General features: G+C 37.1%; 1 protein-coding gene across 1 annotated transcript; it reads left to right on the top strand.

The window, feature by feature from the left end:
- The first annotated feature begins 4,242 nt into the window (after positions 1 to 4,242).
- On the top strand, positions 4,243 to 18,603 carry LOC103717040 (protein SHOU4-like). Its single transcript, XM_008805271.6, has 4 exons — positions 4,243 to 5,213; positions 7,934 to 8,080; positions 11,436 to 11,647; positions 18,107 to 18,603. The coding sequence occupies exons 1-4, from the start codon at positions 4,497 to 4,499 to the stop codon at positions 18,297 to 18,299; spliced, it is 1,269 nt and encodes a 422-aa protein (XP_008803493.2). The 5' UTR covers positions 4,243 to 4,496; the 3' UTR covers positions 18,300 to 18,603.
- Positions 18,604 to 20,614: the final 2,011 nt, after the last annotated feature.

The following is a 20,614-nucleotide window of genomic DNA, read 5'->3' as shown; positions in this document are numbered from 1 at the left end:
GAATGTGTATACCATAAGAGAGTTGGAAATAAACTTGTGATCTTGTGCCTCTATGTAGATGATATACTGATCTTTGGGACAAATCTTCAGATAGTTGATGAAGTAAAGCAATTCTTAAGTCTTAAGTTTAATATGAAAGACTTAGGACAAGCTGACTTGATTTTAAATACCAAAATAATTAGACGTACAAATAGTATTAAGTTATCCCAAAGTCATTATGTTGACAAGATTCTCAATAAATTTAATTATACCGATTGTCAGCATATCTCTACTCCTTTTGATCCCTCTATACATCTTAAGAAAAACTTAGAAACTCTTGTCCTTCAAGGCCTATATGCTCAAATTATAGGCTCACTAGGATTCCTAGTAAACTACACCAGACCAGACATAGCATATGCTGTAAATAGACTTAGCAGATATATTGTTAATCTAAATAGAGATCACTGGACAACATTAGAGAGAATCCTTAGGTATCTTAAGGGTACCAAGTCCTATAGTTTGCACTTTAGTGGGTTTTCTGCTATTCTAGAAGACTATAGTAATGCCAACTGGATCAGCGGTACCTTAGATGTTAAATCCACCATAGGATGTCTTTTTTCTAGAAGGTGCTCCTATGTCTTGGAAATCCACCAAACAAACTTTGATATCTAGGAGTACAATGGAGTTTGAACTGATAGCTTTAGACACCACTAGCACTGAGGCTGAGTGGTTCAGAGATCTACTAATAGACCTTCATGTAGATGAGTCACCTTTACCACCTGTCTCTTTATATAGTGACTATAAATCTGCAATAGATAAGTGCAATTAAGAAAATGCCAATATAAAAATGAACAAACACTTAAAAGTGCGACATAAATCATTAAGATATAAATTAAAAAATAACATTATTACTTTGAATTTTATAAAATCAGAAAATAATTTGGCTGATCAGCTTACAAAAGGTTTGTCTAGAACAGTAGTTCTAGAGTCCTCAAGGGGGATGGGCTTAACCCATAAAGATAGATCACCACGGTGGGAACCCAACCTTAAAAGGTTCAATGAGTAGAACAAACTGGAGTGTGACTAAGAGGAGCACTGTTTCATATTTTTGTCATCCCTATGGCGCTAGTGCTCATAAAAGCAAGCGGTAGGATGAGTTTGTTTATATAACTCTTAATGAGTCTAAGACCCAAGAGGCAAGAGCTTTTTTGCTAGCTTTCTTATTAGGACTCACCCATATGTGCGGTCGTGAGGCTGCGATTATAGAAAATGGGCGATTTCCTAAAAAGCATATGAAAGATACCAACGCATGGCCATATTAGCGCAACCTGCTTGAACCCAAATCAGGCTATATTATGTGTGCTGTTGATTTAATCTGAGCCATAGACCGAGGTTCAAGATTAAGACCACCTTGGCTCTACAGATGTAATCAATTGTCACTAAGTGAAGGTTCAAACCGAAAGGTACCTACACCTATTATATAATATAAGATATCTAGCATTTTGTTTTGATTTTAAAATTATTTAAAAATTAATTTTTATGGAGGATTGTTGGAAAAATTAAATACGCACGCATATTTTTGGGCCGTGTGCGCGTTTGCTGCTGGAAATTACGTGAGCCAGCGCCCGCACTTAATTACCGCAGAGCGTTCGCAGAAAGACCAATAAGCTCCTGTAATCACCCCTATATATACTCCTCAATTTCATCTTATTCGGTACACGAAAAATTAGAGAAAAATATTAAAAAAATTTTGAAGAAAAGTTCTTCCTCTTAGCCACTACTGATTTTTATTTTTGCAATTCTATTTAGTTTATTTTATTCTTTTTATTTCGTTCTTTGCTAGATCTGCAAGTCCGATCGGATTCGATTTGGCTTCTTCCGAGACGTACCGAAGAAAAAGTTTAGGGTCGTCATATCTCTGAGGAGGATTGCCAGAAGATCCATACGTAGGGACAAACACTTCTTTGGGACAGCGTCTACGCGCTTCGACCTGCTTTTATTCAGGCTATTTTCTCTTACTTTTGTTTTAAATTTAATATTAGTAGATCTGTAGGATTTGCAATTTTATGATTTGAATTTATTAAATGAATATATTTATTTTGTGCTAAAATAGATTTTTTTGTAATAAAATAGATTTATTTTGATACCCAATAATATATATATATATATAATAATAATTTTTATTAATTATAATTATTAGATTTATTTGCTTAGTTAGGTAATATATTACTAACAGAAGTATGCATGAGAAACGTAGACGCACTCAAAAAATTTGCATTGTCTAATAATAAAGTAGATTTAAAAAAGAAACTAAACAACAGCAACGAAAAAAAAGTATCCCCCCTCTCTCTCTCTCTCTCTCTCTCTCTCTCTCTATATATATATATATATATATATATATTAATTATTTTGACATCGATTAAAAAATTTTAATATATTATTCTATATCTATAATTTCAGCTGGAAAGTTAGTATTGGGAGACATATAAAGAAAGGTATAAAATAAGTAATGTCCCGTCAAGGAGCCCCGGTGATAGAGGAAATAAATAATAAAAAAAAAAGCTAAAGGTAGAGTTCATTATAAATTGAACTCTATAATCACACGCAACTTGATCACTTTTAGAATCGTAGTCTAAACGTTTTAGAGGGAAACAAGACAAGTCCACTCGCAAAAATTTATTCACACACGCATCCACACATGTATATCTCACTTCAATAAAAAGCTTAATACCTCAATTTATTTTTTATACTTCCAGTTAAAATTTCGGCAATTGAAAATACAAAGAACCTTATAATTTGCGAAGAAACGAAAAAAGAAGGAAACAAAAGAGTCCATAAAAAGTGCTCTCATGATCGAGTGAAATAAGAGATATATTAGACAAGCGGGCCAACAAAAAAAAACAAAGCACTTATCTATCACTTCAATATACTAAAATAATTTTTAATATAATTTTCCTTATCATGATTTCAATTAGAAATGGCTGCAGTGGAAACATACTAGAGAACTTAAAGTTGGTAGAGCCGCATAGAGAAGCCTCGGAGTCCGTGAAGAAACGGACACAAACAAAATGAAGAGTCCTTCATAAAAAACAAAACAAGCGTACCAACAAAGGATTGCTGTCGTTGCATGCATCAACTTCCATAATTCTAGTCAGAATCGTGGGAAATACATAAAGAAGAGCGGAAAATAAATAGAGTCCCATGAAACAGCCTTGAAGTTTATATTAAAAAAATAAAAAAATAATAAAGTAAAAAAAATTCATAACGTATTATTTTAATGCTATTCTGGTATGTTACGGTCCGATACCAACGGGATACTGCAGTGGGACTCAAGCGGCATTGATGTATTTCTAAAATTATAATATAATAGATTTTAGGTAAAAAATAATAAAATATACTAATAAACAATTTAACTTATATAAAATTAAAAAATTAAATGCAATTTCACGGTTTTTGATTTTAATTGGAATATTAATAAAAATAAAAACAAGCAAAGGAGAGGAAAGGCCGGTTGCCATCACACAAGTACAGTATAAATACTCATGATGTATGCCTATGCGCGGTTCTAAAAAAAGGACCCACAAAGCAAAAAACCTAACCTTCGCGAGCTGCCAAATCCATTGTAACTGTTTGGACGTTGCCCAGAGTTGTCTCGTCAAAGAATCGAATCGAAACTCCTTTTCTTTCTGTCGTCTCGTTGCACGCTTTGATTGCCTCGAGTACCTTCAAGCGTCACTCGGAATTCTATTTTCCGCCGGGCCCCGCCAGCCCCTCGATCCTGCCCATCCGAATCCATCTCGCAATCACTCGCAACCGTTGATCTCGTCTTCGATCTAAGTAGGGTCATTTCTTTTTTAGGAAAAAAGCTTGCGTCAATTACACACCGTCGGCAGTCCACTCCCCCGGGCGACCAGCGACCGCCCCACCTATCCCGATCCAACGGCCAAGATCGCTCCACGACCACGGCCATCGCCAGGGGCCGCGCCACCCTTGAGGGTCGGTCGGCGTCGAGCCACCGGGCCCACGTGGCACGATAGCGACACGGTCAAGGGCGCGCCACGTGCTGCCTTGCATCCTCGGGGTCCCCCACTTGTCGGCAAGGACCCCACACCTTTACTTCAGGACGCACACGCAATCCCCGCTGTCCACCCATCGTTCGACAGCCCTGATCTAATCGCCCTCATTCCCACCGCCTTTTTTTTATTGTATATTCCACTAATTTTTAATTTTTAAATCTTGGGAATACTTGAACCCCTTGAGCTTCCCGTTCCTCCTCCGTGCAAAATAGATATCCACGGAGCGGACGATCCAGATCGAAGGGGGTCCACGGGAAGTCCCAGCTCGACGCCTCCGGGCTGGGGAGCAAACGCTCGACGCTGGAAAAATCCGGCTCGATTCCCGTCCTTTCGCCTTTACCGCCTTGCCCCCGCTCCTTTCCCCGCTCTCCACTCCCAAAATATATAAATTTCCGAGCTCGTCCTTCGTGTACTGTTGCTGCGCTCTCCGTCACGTTCGAGATGTCAGGGCGCAGGATGTCGCACCAGCTCAGCAGCGGAATGTTTGTGTCGGGGCCGCCGGAGCAGCCAAGGGAGCGGCAGCCGACAATCGGCTCGCGGGCGGTGCCTTACACCGGCGGTGATGTCAGGAAGTCCGGCGAGCTGGGAAAGATGTTCGACATCCCCGTGGTGATGGAGGGCTCCACCACCACTCCCGCCAGCCGGTCTCGGTCTCACTCCGGCCCCCTCCCCCGCCCGTCCTCAGGCTCCGGGCCGCAGTCGCGGAAGACATCCGGCCCGCTGTTCCAGGTCCCTGTCACCGGGCTCATCACATCCGGCCCGGACCGCCGATCCGGCGGGCAGCAGCAGCAACCAGCGGCGGCGGAGCAGTCGCCGGCGGTGGCCGGGCGGAGGAAGGCGGCGCTGGGAGGATACGGGCCGGCGGTGACGGCGGTGGGCCACAGTGGGAGCTACGCGTCTGGTATCCCGACCGTGTGGTACTGGATCGTCTCGCTGACGTTTGTGGTGGGGCTCGGGGTCGGGGGGTTCCTCTGGGTTGTGGTGGCGAGGCCGGTGCTGCTGATAGTGGTGGCAGCACTGGGGGTTCTACTCGGGCTGCTGGCGTTGTGGAACTGGATCATGAGGAGCCGGGAGGTGGAGAGGTTCTTGACGTGCTACCCTGATACTCCTATCGATCCCAGGAACCTCCCAATTGGAAAGACAGTCAAGATCACCGGGGTAACTTCTTTCTTTCTCTCTAATTTAACGATTACTCGGTTTACTTCTTGTTCATGTTCTGTTTTCTTTATTCGGCTATCGATTCTTTTTTATTAGAAAATATTGATTAGTTTAGTGCTTGATGGTATTAGGTTGCTAGGTAACTTGTTCTTTCACACCTTTTGAAATGTTTATTGGTACGGTTTCAGCCTTCCTTGCAATTAGAAACGACTATTTGTAACAATTATTGGCTGCCACTTCTTGGATAGCTTGTTCTTTTGTGTCATTTGGAACGATTATTAGTGTGATTTCAGTTTTTCTTGTAATAGGAAATGGGTATTGTTTGCGAGTATTTGCTGCAATTGTTTGCTGTTTTTAATGAATTATTTATTCTTTAATATGATCTCTAGGTCATGTGTCCTCTGGAACTCGGGGAATTGTAGATTAGTGGAATCGCGTGCCATGCAGCCACAGATTAAATAAACTGACGGCCAACTTTATTATTGCTTCAATCACATGTTCCTCAAGTCAATGTTATGCCCTCATCTATTTGTTTGAAATGAAATGAAATGTTAAAGTTAAATTGTTAAAAAATTACAGAGTCTCATGTGTGATGTTAAGATATTGGAAAAGAGATGGTTATTTTCCAATCTATCTATATGTTTTTTAATCTATCTATGTTTTTTTTTTTGGTTCTTTACTGTGGATATGTATGTGTGTGTGTGTGTGGATTTTTTTCCTCTAATTTAGATTTTGGATATGTTATTTATCTGGGGAAAAAATGAGACGGTACATTTTAACTTTCTTTCAAATTGAGCTGTATATGTGAAGAAAATTCCTTTCTAACATAATGAAGCTGTGTACTGTAAAGCTTCGTACTGTAAAGCTGCTGTTTTAATGTTCTGATGTGGTATCATTTATGGATTCATTCTTCTAGTCATGAATTGAGTCTCATAAATGCCCATCATCATCTTGTTCTTTTTAAGATTGAATTCAAAATTTGTGTTTAAAAGATAACTAGTGCAAGGATGATACAAAATCAAACTACACTAAAATGGTTGCAGAGCACCAGTATTCCATGGGTAGTTTGTTTATGTACACGGAATGTTTATTGGTAAGGTTTAAACTGATACTGCACTAAGATATGAGTATTATTTTCAACTACTTGCTGCCACTGTTTTATTGTCTTTTGATCATTTATTTATTTTATTATGATTATTTTCATGTCTGTAAATTAACGAACTGTAGAACTAGTGGAATCCAGTGGTCAATGCAACACCCAATTCCAGAAACCGCTGGCCAACTTTATTATCATTTTCATCACACATTCTTTTCAGTCAATATGTTGGCTGCATCTACTTGATTGGCCAGTGGGAAGTTTTTTCTTCTGTCTTTATAGTTGTGTGGATTATCTAAAAGTTAAGTTGTTCAAGATTACAGTCTCATGTGTCATGTTGAAATATTAGATAAGAGATGGATATTTTAATCTAATATTTTTCTTTTTTTTTGCATGGATATCTATTTTGCATTTCTTGTTCAGATCTTGGGCATGTGATTGAGAAAGCCTAATGGATTCTATTCATTCATTTTATCTATTTGGTAAAGAAATTCGATATATTTTAGGATTATTTAGATGGATCGCTAAAATTGACCTTATATTTCTTATAGTTGGAGCCATATCGGAGGGGAATTCCTATGTATGAAACGTATTATTAGAACTGATCAAAACAAATCTTTTGAGGAGGACTTGCCTCCAATTTTCTGAGGATAAGTTATTGTATTATTCTATATTCTATTCAGTCACATTGCAAGTGTTTCTGGGTTTCAAAAGCTCTTACCAGGTACTGGTTTTGGCCTTTGGGGATATTTGCTCAAATTTTGTCATGTTTAAGGTCTGAAATCAGTACTACATATTCCCTGGCTTCTTAATCCTCTGTAAATCCTTTTGGATGTTTCTTCTTTTTATTTGATTTTTCAGATGTTTTTCGCCTTTTTTGTATTTTGAAGGCTATTGATTGCCTTCCTATTCTCATATCCTACTTTGGAGCAGATTGAATTTTTTTCTGAGCCTTGTTGGGTCTGTCATGTATCTTCGCTGATTTAAGTTTTACCTATTTGGAGCTTCTCCTTTATTAACCTATGACATTGCCAATGCTTTCATCTTGGCCTTTAGAGAGGATAGGCCTTGGATCAAAACATGTGGTGTATAGTTAGTTTATAACGTTTACTTCATATGAATGGGATAAATTTATATGTTTATTTTAGCCTTTCTAATTTGTTACATGATGTTAAATGCTTGCATAAATTATCTAGGGTGCAATTTAAAGATCTTTTACTGATTATGCTCAATTTCTCAGTTTCTAGAATTCCAAACTTGCAATAACAATTCAAATATGGAAAATATGCCAATTTTTGTCTTCCTTGGAGTTTAAAAGTATCCTTGCTTGCAGCTTTTATGACAATATCTTTATCTGGTAAAGAAACTGAGTACCAGCATGACAAAACATCGGAGTCTTTTTTTTCTAATTTTATTTTTGGTAAGTAGTTTCTACAAACTATTACATTTTAGAAGATAATGTTTGTTTAAAAAAAAGAATCAATTCATTTAAGTACTAATGTAATGATGAATGACAGGATATTGCATTTTAGGTCCTTCATAAAAATAGTGCAGCTTAGTCACATGTTTTAATTAAAGGTATCATCTCTTTTTGCCAAGTTTGATGCATCACACTTTCATGCAGCATGTCACTTGTGGTAGCATTCCTCTTGAAACATCCTATCAGAATATCTGTAGGTGCATATATGCATCTACTGAACTTTATGAGTATCGAGGATGGAGTGGCTTGGTTAGTCTTAAGCGCTTCACATGGGGATTGAGACATTCAGAGGTTAGTCTTTCAAATTCCACTTATATGGACTAATGCCATTTGACTGATTTTACTTAAACTTTGACTTTTATGTCTAAAGTCTCAATATATGAGCTTTCATAAGTTATTACTTTTGACTGGTTTATCAAGTATGAAATTCTTGATTATGGACCAATTTAAAACTGTTATATTTTAACACTTGCACAAAAATCATTCTATGGAATGTCATCGGTTACTGTTGGAATTTGTTGCCACTAGTTTCCATGTTTTTAATATTTATGTGTGGTGATAGATCCAATAAACCTCACTACCTAAATCATAGCAACACATGCTGATATCTAAATTAATACATATTGTGCCTGGATTGGCTAGGCGATAAAGGACCCCGAGAGATGAGTGAGCTTAAAGAATCATGATCTGTGTTTTGGGTTACTTGTATGACATGCAGTCTGCTTCAGAAAGAGGGCAGATACAGAGAACATTGGAGAAGAATTATCAACTTTGTTATTCTAGTTTTAATTTAGAAAATGGATGATCACCTACGGAGCAGATTCTAATTGCTTTAGTATTAGGAATTCTTTGTTCATGTATAAGATATTGTTATACTGCAATAATTGGATTCTTGCGGAAAATTAACTCTGCACAATAAAAGATAATATGTGCAGAAACTAAATTCAGCCACTAGGTTCAAGTCAGATCGAAAGCAGCCATCAACAATCAAATGTAGTAGAACATATATTATGAGCTGCAAGAACAAAGGGTTAAGAAATGTTTAAAAGTTAAAACAGATGTGAACATTGAGTAGTTCACCAGCCAAAAAAAAATCAAAAAAATCATAGCAAATTTCAACAATAGATTATTCAATGAAAACTGAAGAAGCAAGGAAAAAGAAACAAGAATTTATTAATTGTGAGAGGAAGAAACTATGAGAGTATAAGAGGAAAGGGAAAGGGAATAGGATGGCTGGACTTGGCCTTAAAATCTTTTCTTTTTCTCATAACAAACGAATCCATGGAAGATGCTTTAGCAATATTCATGCCTAAAAGCTCCTTTTACACATTTACTGGCCACTTCTTATTCTTATTTGGAGTCCCAGACTTCTAGGACCTAGGGCTCAATCAAGTCAAATATACTAGCTTGTAAACCAAATTACTTAACCCCCAAGTTGTTGAACCAATCTATCAGTGCTGAAAAAAAAGGAAGGGGATGGGGCAGCATATAAGAGACCACTTTCCATTTGTAAAGGTTTTATTCTGAAATTTGAGCTTATGTGACCAGTAATTTGTAAATGGTTGTGCAATTTTAATCCGTATGGCTAATTCCTTGCTACAATTCAATACACCATTTAAACTGCAATCAACTTAGACCTGTATACCTTTTTGTGCTAGCTTGTCCATGTGTCAATATGATATGCATACCAAGCAAGGCCTCTTGACCTACATGGACATGACACAAGAATATAATTCTTTGGTCTTTTGCTGCGTAGTTCATGATACTTAACCCATCAATAGGGGTTGAGGAAACAATCTTTATCCATGATTCCTCTGAACAAATGATATGTTCTGGTCTAAATGGACCGTTGAATGATTGTGCAATGGCTTTGAATGGTGTAACAACGACCTATATATCATCATTACATCACCAGGCATAATATATTGTAGATATTAATTTTTTTTTCATTGATCATTCTTAAACTCTAATCAATTCATAATAAACTAAATTAGTGCCACCATGAGTTTTGACTTACGAAGTGTGCAAACTTATTTGGATTTTGACCTTTTTATATTTTGTTTAATAAAATGAAAGCAAAATATGTTCTTCCTATTTATGCATTTTAACACAAAATCTCTGTTTCGAGTCCAACCTCCATCCCCACTAAACCCACACACACACACACACAAAGGAAAACTTTTGAAGGTGAATGCACCTTAACCTACTTTGGTCTAAGACACTCTACCATCAACAGGGGTTTAGGAAACAAATCTTCATCCATGATTCCTCTAAAAGAAATGATACGTGTTGGTCTATATGGACTGTCGAGTGTTTGTCAAATGGCTTTGAATGGTATAATGATGACTTGTGTATAATCATTACATCACCAGGCATAATATATTGCAGATAATATTTCATTTTTAATATTATTTGTTAAATTTTAATCAATTCTTTAATAAATTAAATTACTATCATCTTGAGTTTGGACTTATGAAGTGTGTCAACATCTTTGGATTTTGACTTTTTTATTTTTATGTTAAATAAAATGAAAGCAAAATATGTTCATCCTAATCACACATTTTAACACAAAATCTGACTCTGCTGAAGTTAGAAGGTAAATATATCGAAATTCAGAAACTCTATTTATAGGGTTTAAAATCAAGTTTTATAATAAGCAGATGTCTGGTTGTCAGTTTCATGGGAGTTGCTTTTGTGACACCTGAAACTTAATCGAATCGGCAAAGTTTCATCCCCCCCCCCTCTTCCCACCAAACCACCACCAGAAAGTCATAACGAAAAGAGGTTTTGCAGATTAAATTTAAGAAATGTTATTTGATTTCATGGTTTTGGCGATAGGTATCATACCTGCTATTATGTTGAAAAGGATGAAGTGTTTTGTGGTTAAAACAGGAGAGGGTTTTAGGGTGTTAGTTCCTGTATTCTGAAAAAAATCCCAAAAAAGGAGATAATTCAAGGGATGGAAAAAAGGGGAGAGAAGATAATATTTCATGGATACTGTAAATCCATGCTCCACATGGCCTCTTAAACAAGGCCCATCTACCCATGATTGTGTTCTGCCCAACCATCTTGGGGTTATGCTATAGAAGGTCTTTTGCATGTAGTGAAAGCCTAAGATATGAGACATATAAGTGACTGGAACATGGATTGGCTTTGACGAGCTACTAAATAAACGGTGTGCACATTCTTTTGCATCACTTAAAAAGATTAATAGGCATAGCCTTGGGGTGCTGCAATGCTCCAACATACGTGATGGCTGCTGGTTGAAGGGACTAGAATGCTAGAGATGTGAATATAAGGCACTGTAGCACTGTGGTTTATACCTACTTGTCTTCTTGTAAGTTTCTGAACAATAAGAATGAAAATGTATGTATGTCACGATTTGGGTGGCTAACTATGTGTTGACATATGCATGCTGACATGCAGAACTTCCTTTCTTTAATTATGGTATATAGGCTAGATCTAGGTATTGGCTTGTGCATTTCTGACAATATAAGAACTTTATATGAATGGTATATATAGTTAGTCTGTGCTTAATTAGTTTTTGCCTATGCTTATGTTGATCGTTTCTGTGTACTCCATTCATATTTAGTGCGTAGGTAACTGCATTTCTTGATACTGATCAGTCTGCTATCTCTTGTGACAGAGGCATGTTGCAGATTTCTACATATCTGACCCCAATACTGGGACAAGATTTCTTGTAAGAGCAGGAAATGGAGCCAAAGTCACTTCTTTTGTTAAACTTGCAACCGTTTTAAATGTAAACAAGGAAGACAAAGAGCTATCTCCTGACTTCGTAAGCTGGCTGACAGAGCGTAATATTTCCAGTGATGATCACGGGATGCGCCTTGAGGAGGGGTAAGACAATCTATTTACAAAAGACTTATCATGATAGGATTATGAAAACTGTGCTCCCATGAGTATTGTTCTTTAACATTACATGTGTTCATGGTAACTCTTTTCATATCTTGAGTAATGTTGGTGAAACTTTAATTAGAGTATTAAGTACCATGAAAATCCCTTCTTCAAAGCTTGGAATGGGTGACAAATGCTGTTAACATGATGGACATCTTGTCAGCGTCAGGTGGTTAACTGAAACTGTAAGATGTTTACTTATGGGCAGAAGAATTGGAACATTCTGGTTGAAAGAAATTCTGTTTATTCTTGCCTTAATACAGAAACTTGCAACAATATGGTAACAGACTAACAGTTAAGTCAAAATATCTTGTTGATTGTACAATACTATTGCAAATGGTTGCATCTAAAAAATAGTAGATTTGGGTCTTTTTTGGGTTTGAATCTTGATTAATCCATGAACAATAAATCAATATGCAATTTTGACATAACATTAACCAAAGCACAGCTACACCATGATATTTATTTGATCAATTATAGTTTTGCAAATACATACCTCAAATCCTTTGCCTAAAATTCTTTTGCTTATGATGTATATTCTATGTATTGCTATTTATAGTTATAAATAGTATATTTAACTGTACATATGGTGCCATTTGTAGCCTTCTGCTTTTGTTGTTAAGATCCCTTCCTATGACCATCTTGTTGTATCAGTGCCTAATCATAAATTGATGTCCTCTTTTTCAATCTCTCTCTCTCTCTCTCTCTCTCTCTCTCTCTCTCTCTTGACAACCAGCTAAGGCGAAAAATAAAATATATGATGTTTGTTATTAGAGATAGTCTTGTATATGTGCTTCTTGCATCATATGACATGTATGATACTGTGCACAAATTGGCATGCACTAGCACAGAGAAATAGACAAAACTATTGGAAGATGCTTCAGAGGAATGTTAAGATGAGCTGAGAAAACTCCTTTTTGATTCTAGGTCTCTTTTAATTTATTTGTAGTGGCAATAGGTGATCGTGCTTTCAATAGTGAAAAAAAATACTATTAATCTTTTGAAGCAGACTTGCAACTTAATTATTGCATTATAAAATTTCTTTTTTTTTTATTTTATTGGGTTAGTATAAAAAATATTACATAATATGTTATCAATTGCCATCATCTTAATTATCATGATTTATATTTTCCTTGATCTTGGGCATTTCCTTTGATGGCGGCACATTGTAGATCTAGAAATGACATTTTTTGAGCTCGTGAATTAAGGAAATTAAGTTCAAATGATTAAAGCTTTAGCTAATAATGTGATTGATGTTTATTTTTGCCGAACTGCTTGTCGCCTATTTAGAAAGATTGGTCAAATTAGGCCTAGATTTAGAGTTTTAGAAAAATCAATTTTGAATTGTTGAACTGGATGGTTTAAGCAGTCTAATTGGTCAAATCTAGTTTGGAGCTGTTACTCACATTATGTAACAAGAGAGCAAATGGCCCCACCCCCCCTTTGCAGCAAACCTTCACCTATAAAGAGTGCATGCAGCCTTCCTTCTTATGAGAAGGAGAGTTATGCTGAAATGCTGAGACTGTTCATGGCAAAGGGATGAAGCTCTCGACACAAAACAAAGGCCAGGGAACACTCATGTCAGAAAGGATGAAAGCAAAGGCTTATAACTTGAGAGATACGAGATTAAAGCCATGTGAGATTGCTCACATTGAAGTAGAGCATGAAAGAAAAAGCATAGAGAGAGTTTGAGCAATGGGCAAATAGGGAAATCCCTTAATATAAGGTGGTAAACCATCACAGTATCACCCCATTCCTTCTCTCTTCATCCTACTTCACCTCTCTCCACCATAGTCACCTCTTTTCTTTGTTTGTATTCCATATTATCAGAAGCAACTGCCTTCTCTCTCTCTCTCTCTCTCTCTCTCTCTGCGTGTGTGTGTGTGTGTGTGTGTTATGCACTCACTATAATAACAAGCCCATGGGTTTAATGTAAAAAGGGCGTAAAGAGGAAGGAAAATGAGAATGTCATTCTCAGGTCCCAGCCATATCAAAAGAGAAGAAAGGAGGGTGCATGCATGGTTTCTTAGGTCATGTTGATGCCTTCATAAAATTGATGTAGACTCCATTGGACAATGTTGGGTGTCTGCCATTTGTTTCTTGCCCCCACCTCATGTCCCTGGATGTTCATGGTCATTTCACTCACTGACAACCATGATCACGTCGGAACACTACATGTAAAGATATGAACAGGGAATGATCATGCTGAGCTATGAATCAATCCTTCTAAGTTGAGACTAGCTATGTTGAGTTGTGACATTCTAAAAGCCATGACATTAATTGTTGCGATCACTTCTCTCCTTGGTAGTGTTTTGCCATCTTGTGATCTATATCACCGAACTTTTACTAGATTTACTGTATCATCACCAAGCTATGATTCCAGTCTACCATGATGATCACATTGTTGTGGATTTGGAGGAAGAAAATGTTCATGCATATACAATGTTGACCTCCTCATCTTATTAAGTTAGACCAAGTTGAGACCCATCTTCTTGAGCTATGACCCATTTCACTAAATTATATATGTCACTAGTTTGGGTTAAAGTTTATTCATTTAATTATTAATATCATCTTATTGCACTGTATTGTACCAGCGTCTCCTAGTCAAGTTATGATGATGTTTTCGAGTGACCAATATGTCTTGGTCGCATGACTTTTAAAAGTTGTAACTGCTTCCATGTAATATCTTGGTTTGCCTGGATTATGGCTAGTTTGCTATAAAGCTTATTGTATATCATAATACATGTGCGCTCGCTTGGGATTTTATCTCTTTGTGCATGTTCACACTATTACAATAGCCATTTGGTAAGAAAGGGTTAGTGTTCTGACCAATTAATTAGAGGTTAAAGGATGTAATTGATTGTGTTTTATCAATACCATAGGACATAGTTCACCCATATTTCCATATAACTAATTCAATAAAAGGACTTATAATATTAGGATGTCAATCAATTGGGTTGGGCCAAGGCCTAATCTCGATCAAGGTTTAAATCCTTGAGCTCAAATCATGCCCAACCGAAACTCATCTAAAGCTGTCAGGCTTGATCCAACCATGGGGTAGGGTAGGTTGTTCTAAATTTGAGCCCAAGCCAAATTTCACCTGTAAAAGCCATAGCTTGGCTTAGATTTGTTCAAACTTCATAGGAATCAGGCTTATTGGGCTTTAGTGCTTAAATGTTGGGCCTAGGCTGGGTTTTCATGGGTTAGGCCACTCTACCACTCAGTCCAGGTTGACCGATCAATGATCATACGAACCACATTATTAGACAATTTGATTCAAGGTTCAAAACCTAATTTTGGTTTTGACCAAAACTGACCGAAATCAAGTTTTGGTGGTCAGCTTCAGTTTGGTTCTGGTTATAACTGATCTGTTTTAGGTGAAACTTTAATCTTAATTTAATTCACACATATTGGTATAATTACCAACTCCTATAAATTGTTTCTTTTTTTTCCGCATTCTAGGTGCATGTTGGGAAATTACATAATATACTAGTACGTAGTAGGACTGGAATCTTGGACACCCCACACGCCATGGGGTCTTTCTATTAATGGATATACATTAGGCATTTAAGAAACAAAGCTTTGATTTTTTTTTTTTCTCTCCTGACGTGCCACTTCACAAACCAACACAAGAGCATTCATTCGTCACAATTTGTGGTTCCCTCTTCTTCTACTGAAATACAAACTCCCTTGGTGGGTAGTAAGTGAATCCCCTTATGCGGTACTACATGAGATGAATGAAGTTGATGCTTCAGCTTCCATTCTTAATGCATTAGTTCTCTTAGTCCCCTCTTTTCCTAAAAAATGCTAAGCAATAGATAGGCATATAGGAGTCATATTATGAAAAGAAAAAATGTATTTTTGGAATTAACTATCATAAAAATATAAAATAATATGTAAAACCTATCATTACTATTATTGAGGGCTCAACACTTTATAGTTGTTTGACTTGTCATGAATTATTTCCCCCTCTCACCAAATCTATTGGTGCCCACCTATTGACCCGCCGTGAAACTCCTTAAGAAAAATGAAGCTCTCTCCATGAGAGAGACTGCAATATTCTAAAATCCTCTTGCTGTGTGGGTTTTCAGTACCAACTTTCAGCATGATTTCGATTACTATCATATGCAATTGCATGTGCCAAATATTAGTTCTATGTGGTGCCTAATATGAAAGTGTCTCTATGCACTATTTGCTCATTGTCATTGACTAAGTGTTATTTTAAATGGATTTAAGTGCCATTTGCCATAGCATGCATGATATGTACTGTGCCAATGCCTTATTGGCACATGGCGTTGGCAAGATACAGGCTACATGTTAGCTTTTGGTATGCTATTGTGCCTATATATGCCAAGTGTTGGTAGGCCTGATGAGCTGCACTACATACCATGCCATTGCTACATTAGCATGCCATTGGCAAATGATACTTAAATCCTTGGTTCAATATATATTATTTACAATATTTTTTCTTTACTCCAATTTTCCTTTATACAATGTCTCATCAAAGTAATTCATCGTTTATGGTTGACAAATGTGAAAGCTTCTTTGTTTGAGTATTAATAATTGATTCATCTATGTCAAAGAATATATGAGATACATTTAGGGATTCCCATCCTAATTACAATATTTTTCCTTAACTACACCAATTTTCCTTTATACAATGTCTCATCGAAGCAATTCATCATTTATGGTTGACAAATGTGAAAGCCTCTTTATTTGAGTATTAATAATTAATTCATCTATGTCAAGCTATTCTAGAAGACCATAATATATGAGATACATTTAGGGATTCCCATCCTAATGGTACCATACTGTTTTGATGGGAGAATAGTACCAAGATGGCCCACGGGACACCGGTTCGCTCATGAACCGGAATGTCCTGGTACCAGTTAGGACTAGCTAGTTTGTTAGCCGGTTGCCCGATACCAACAGGGACAGCCAAAACGACTCTATTGGCTTTCTTTTGCCTTGTGGGTTTAGTCATTAGAGGTAACTTAGAGAGGAAAAAAGAGAAAATTGAAGAAAATTTAGAGTAAAAATTAAAAAAAGAACCTGCAAGAAGGGGTCTCCTAGTATTGTATCTGTTTAAGAGGCTCAAAAACTTTATTTAAGAGGCTAAAAAAATTAATAAAAAATCATTAGATCTCATAAAAGTCCTGGACAAGAAAAAAAGGGGTTTGCAAGCATCTTGATCTGATGAAGTATTGGGATGCTCATTCATCTTGCTTATCGGGATGGGAGTGTCCTGATATTAAGCCAACTGGGACCAGATTGGGACAGGGGTCTGTAGATCTTATATCCTTGCATGTAGCTATCAGATGTGGCGGTTCTTGCGTTGCTCTTTTGTTACTCTTTTGATTGATGCTCACAACTTGCCAATGCAAGTGACATACGTTATCTAGTATACTGGAATTGACAAAGTTATCAAGTTATGTTTTGGAGCTAAGGACTCACGGCCGTAAGAGTGAATGGTTAGGTACTCAAAATGGATCCTAACTGTAGGAAGCCCAAGTTCTGGAAACTCAGTATTTTGAATAGAGCGAGCTTCCTCCTTTTGACAGTTTTTCATGAATATATAATGCTGCCAATGATACTTTATATTGCGTTTTTGGTAATAACCATCTCAACTCTCTAAATTGTTACTAACTAATTTTCTTGTCAACCAAAATGGATTATATTTTCTTTCCTTGTTCAGTTCTTGGTTTTCGTCCCATTACTTGCCCACAAAACTGCCTTGACCAAGACAAGTGATGAGAGACTACTTACTGGCTTATGATTGCTGCTTATTGCATTACACGGCAGGGTGGCATTTGTACAAGTGAAATGCTTTATCCATAGGAATTGACATTTATATAAACCCAAGAAAATGGAAAAAATTGAGCTTTTGGCCTTACTTGCTTATGGTTTTTTTTAAGTACTGCTATGTGAAGATTCTTCCAGAAAACCATTACATTTCTAAATTCTGGTGACAGTCGTCCCCTAAAACTTGAAACAGCAAGAACATAAATATCAATAAATACACTTAACTAACCTAGCTGAGTCAAATCTGTTTCTCTACATATTGCAATTATCTGCCCTTCTTTTTCTGTTTCTTTCTGGTTATTGATTGATACGTTATATCCCCACATTCTTTCTGATTAGCAATAAACTTTGACTTTTAGTTTTTGTCTTTCTAGGTTTAATGATAATTGCACGAACTTCTCATTTGGTATGACTTGATAACCTTTTGTTGCAAATATCAAACAAAAGTTCTCTTTCCGAAGATAGGATAATATTAATTGCATCTCCAGTATTCTTGGTTGCGTTTGCTGACTCTCAATTTGCAAGCAGTTTTTGCAGTAGAAATGTTGTGTTTTATATGATTATCTTGATCATTTTGTTTATCTTAAATTGATGTGACAGTTTTATCAAAGAGGGGAATACCGCGAGTGTGATAGGCATTCTCAGGAAGCATGAAAATCTGATTATTATTGACCCACCTGCAGATGCTATTTCGACTGGTTGCCAATGGGGAAGATGCTTTGTTCCCGTGTTTGTCGAAGGCCTCATTCTGATTGGAGATGGAGGTCCAGATGAGGTGATCTATCATGTATAGATATTGCTAGGTGAATGCAGTAGTTTCAAATTGCTAGGAGAAAGCAGCTTTGTTTGTTCTGTAAATATGTTGTGTATACGGGGAGTGGGAGGTGGAAAAACACTAGAAAGGGAGTGGATAAGTATCAATGCCCCAGATTCAATTTATTGAGGATCAAATAATGAGTTATATAGTTGCTTTCTGTTTTCTTTTATAAATGCTGCCGTTCGGTCATGATATAACGGGGAATGTAAATGTACATATTTTGTTCATCCTCATTGTATTAGACCAATGTGTTTACGTGGTTATCTTTGCTTTCCTTTCATCATTTTTTTCCCCAGTTGAATGGAGAGAATGGGTAGGACCACCTTATGTCAATATTCTCATTCATACTAAATCTGCCGAAACTGTAACCTGGTGGATGTTTCTCTGTTTGTTGTTGGCGTCTCCAATTTGAGAAATCTAGATTGGCATGCAAACAAAGACAGCATGAAATGAAATGAGAAGATCATTTGCTATTGTTTTTGATGTTCAAGCATGCAAATGCCCGATTCTGTTCATGCTAGAGTGCTTATCCTCATGGAGGACGCAGAACAGAAAGGGCCCCATCTGATGTGAAAGCTGTGTTCTTTTTGCTTCATTCATGCACGTCGGTTCTTGTACACTGCTCATTGCACCACTGAGGACCCATTCCCGTTATTGGTAAACCTTTCCCTTGTGAACATTGGTCTTCTCCTTGGGGGTGTGTGTGATGGTCTTCAGAAGCCATCCGTAGTCAACATAATTTTTGGTTTCTATTAACACGATATGTCTCGACACTAGTTGCAGAAGTGTGGATATTTTTTCAATTTCTGTAATCTTTAATCAGGCCTCTGTTAAACGGTATCTCAACTCTTAATCTCGCACACTCGATCCAACCATATGAACATGTCATCGCTAGTATACCTTACCAATCCGAATCCCTCTCTCTACGTCTTCCAAACACTAATTCTAAATCTTTTCCAGCTTTTTTTATTTGACAGCCTGGGACCATTTGCTTACAATGTCTCATCTATAACAGTCAAAATTTGATTAGAATTGTCCGATATCTAAAATCTTTAGGTTGAGCGTGCATTTGGACATGCATTATATAACCCGGCAGTATGAAGGGTATGATATGCATCCGGTGTCATGGAAACTATGTATTGGAGGATTCGATCTTGTATTCTGTTCGCAAATCTTGCTATTTTCTTACTTGGAGCATCCGTTCTTAGCCACTTTAATGCTGTGATCATTTGCTCCGACAGCTGATGGCCAAGATTAAGCAGACAAAACCTTTGTTACCAACTGCACCCTAGAACTGAAGGCTGTGATCTTTGATTTATTGGTTTGCTACATCTTTCGAACACGATTTCATCAGATATGCTAAACATACTAGAGCTGAGTGTGCTGCATTTTTTTTTTTTTCTGCTGAGAAGGCAAGAGCCTAATCACATTAATAACTCTCTTAAAAAGAACAGAATTTACATCAGTTCATACTCTAATTGATGAGGAAAATTATCAACCCCAAACCTGTAACCATCCATAGAAATCGAAGTCAGAATGAGGCATGGTCGGAGGATGTTTAGGCTTACAGATTATTTTCTTCTTTTTTATTTTCCTGGAGAAGAGACCAATAACTTCCAATGGAACACTGCAAAAGGTTTTAGACGTCTCCACCTACACCTGGCATCAGGCGCAGGACGCAGTGCATGTGATTAAAGAATATTATAAAGATGCTTAACAGGCAACCTGTTACAGGGTACGTTACATGTGGAAGAAGAATTTGATTTTAGTTGGCACCTTTGTCCCAAATTACACTTGTCAAAAAGTATTCATCGAATGGTAATGATTACGGCAGCTTCTTTTTAACATTAACTTTGTGAAAGCTCATGTCTTCCAAATAAAAACCCTTTCAGAACAACCAAAGGGAACAGGAATAGATGAGCTAAGAAAAACGAGCTCCAAGGAGCTAGCGTAGCTGGGTTGAGGATTTAGCTCAGAAAGAGTGGCCTAATAGTTCAGCTCCATGTTTTAAACCAACCAAACACAAAATATTGGCGTGAAAGATAGCTCGAGCCTCACATTCTGCATGAGGATGTGAAACCGTTCAGCATTCACAATATATCTAATTTCTCAAGCTGACTGATATGGGAAAAGAGCTCCGAATATTAGATATAACCCTAATCCAGTTGGGCCAGTCACTTCAGATCCTTTGAATCTAAAAAAAGCATGATAGATGGCAAACAGGAAGGGTTAATAATTTGATGCAATAATTGCACATAATTGTTTTAGATTTTCTGCTGTTTCCCTTAAAA

The sequence above is a fragment of the Phoenix dactylifera genome, chromosome 2 (genome assembly GCF_051530095.1).
Source record: "Phoenix dactylifera cultivar Ajwa chromosome 2, Ajwa_hap1_PhDact_Kaust_v1.1, whole genome shotgun sequence".
Lineage (NCBI taxonomy): Eukaryota > Viridiplantae > Streptophyta > Magnoliopsida > Arecales > Arecaceae > Phoenix > Phoenix dactylifera.
Note: the sequence above shows the minus strand (reverse complement) of the source record. Positions and strands in the feature narration are given on the sequence as shown.

What these genes read in the sequence shown, in the direction of transcription:
- LOC103717040 (XM_008805271.6), top strand. Translation starts at nt 4,497, where the DNA reads ATGTCAGGGCGCAGGATGTCGCACCAGCTCAGCAGCGGAATGTTTGTG. An exon ending in AGACAGTCAAGATCACCGGG is followed by an intron (nt 5,214 to 7,933) that starts GTAACTTCTTTC and finishes ACTTTCATGCAG; the next exon opens with CATGTCACTTGTGGTAGCAT. An exon ending in GGGGATTGAGACATTCAGAG is followed by an intron (nt 8,081 to 11,435) that starts GTTAGTCTTTCA and finishes CTCTTGTGACAG; the next exon opens with AGGCATGTTGCAGATTTCTA.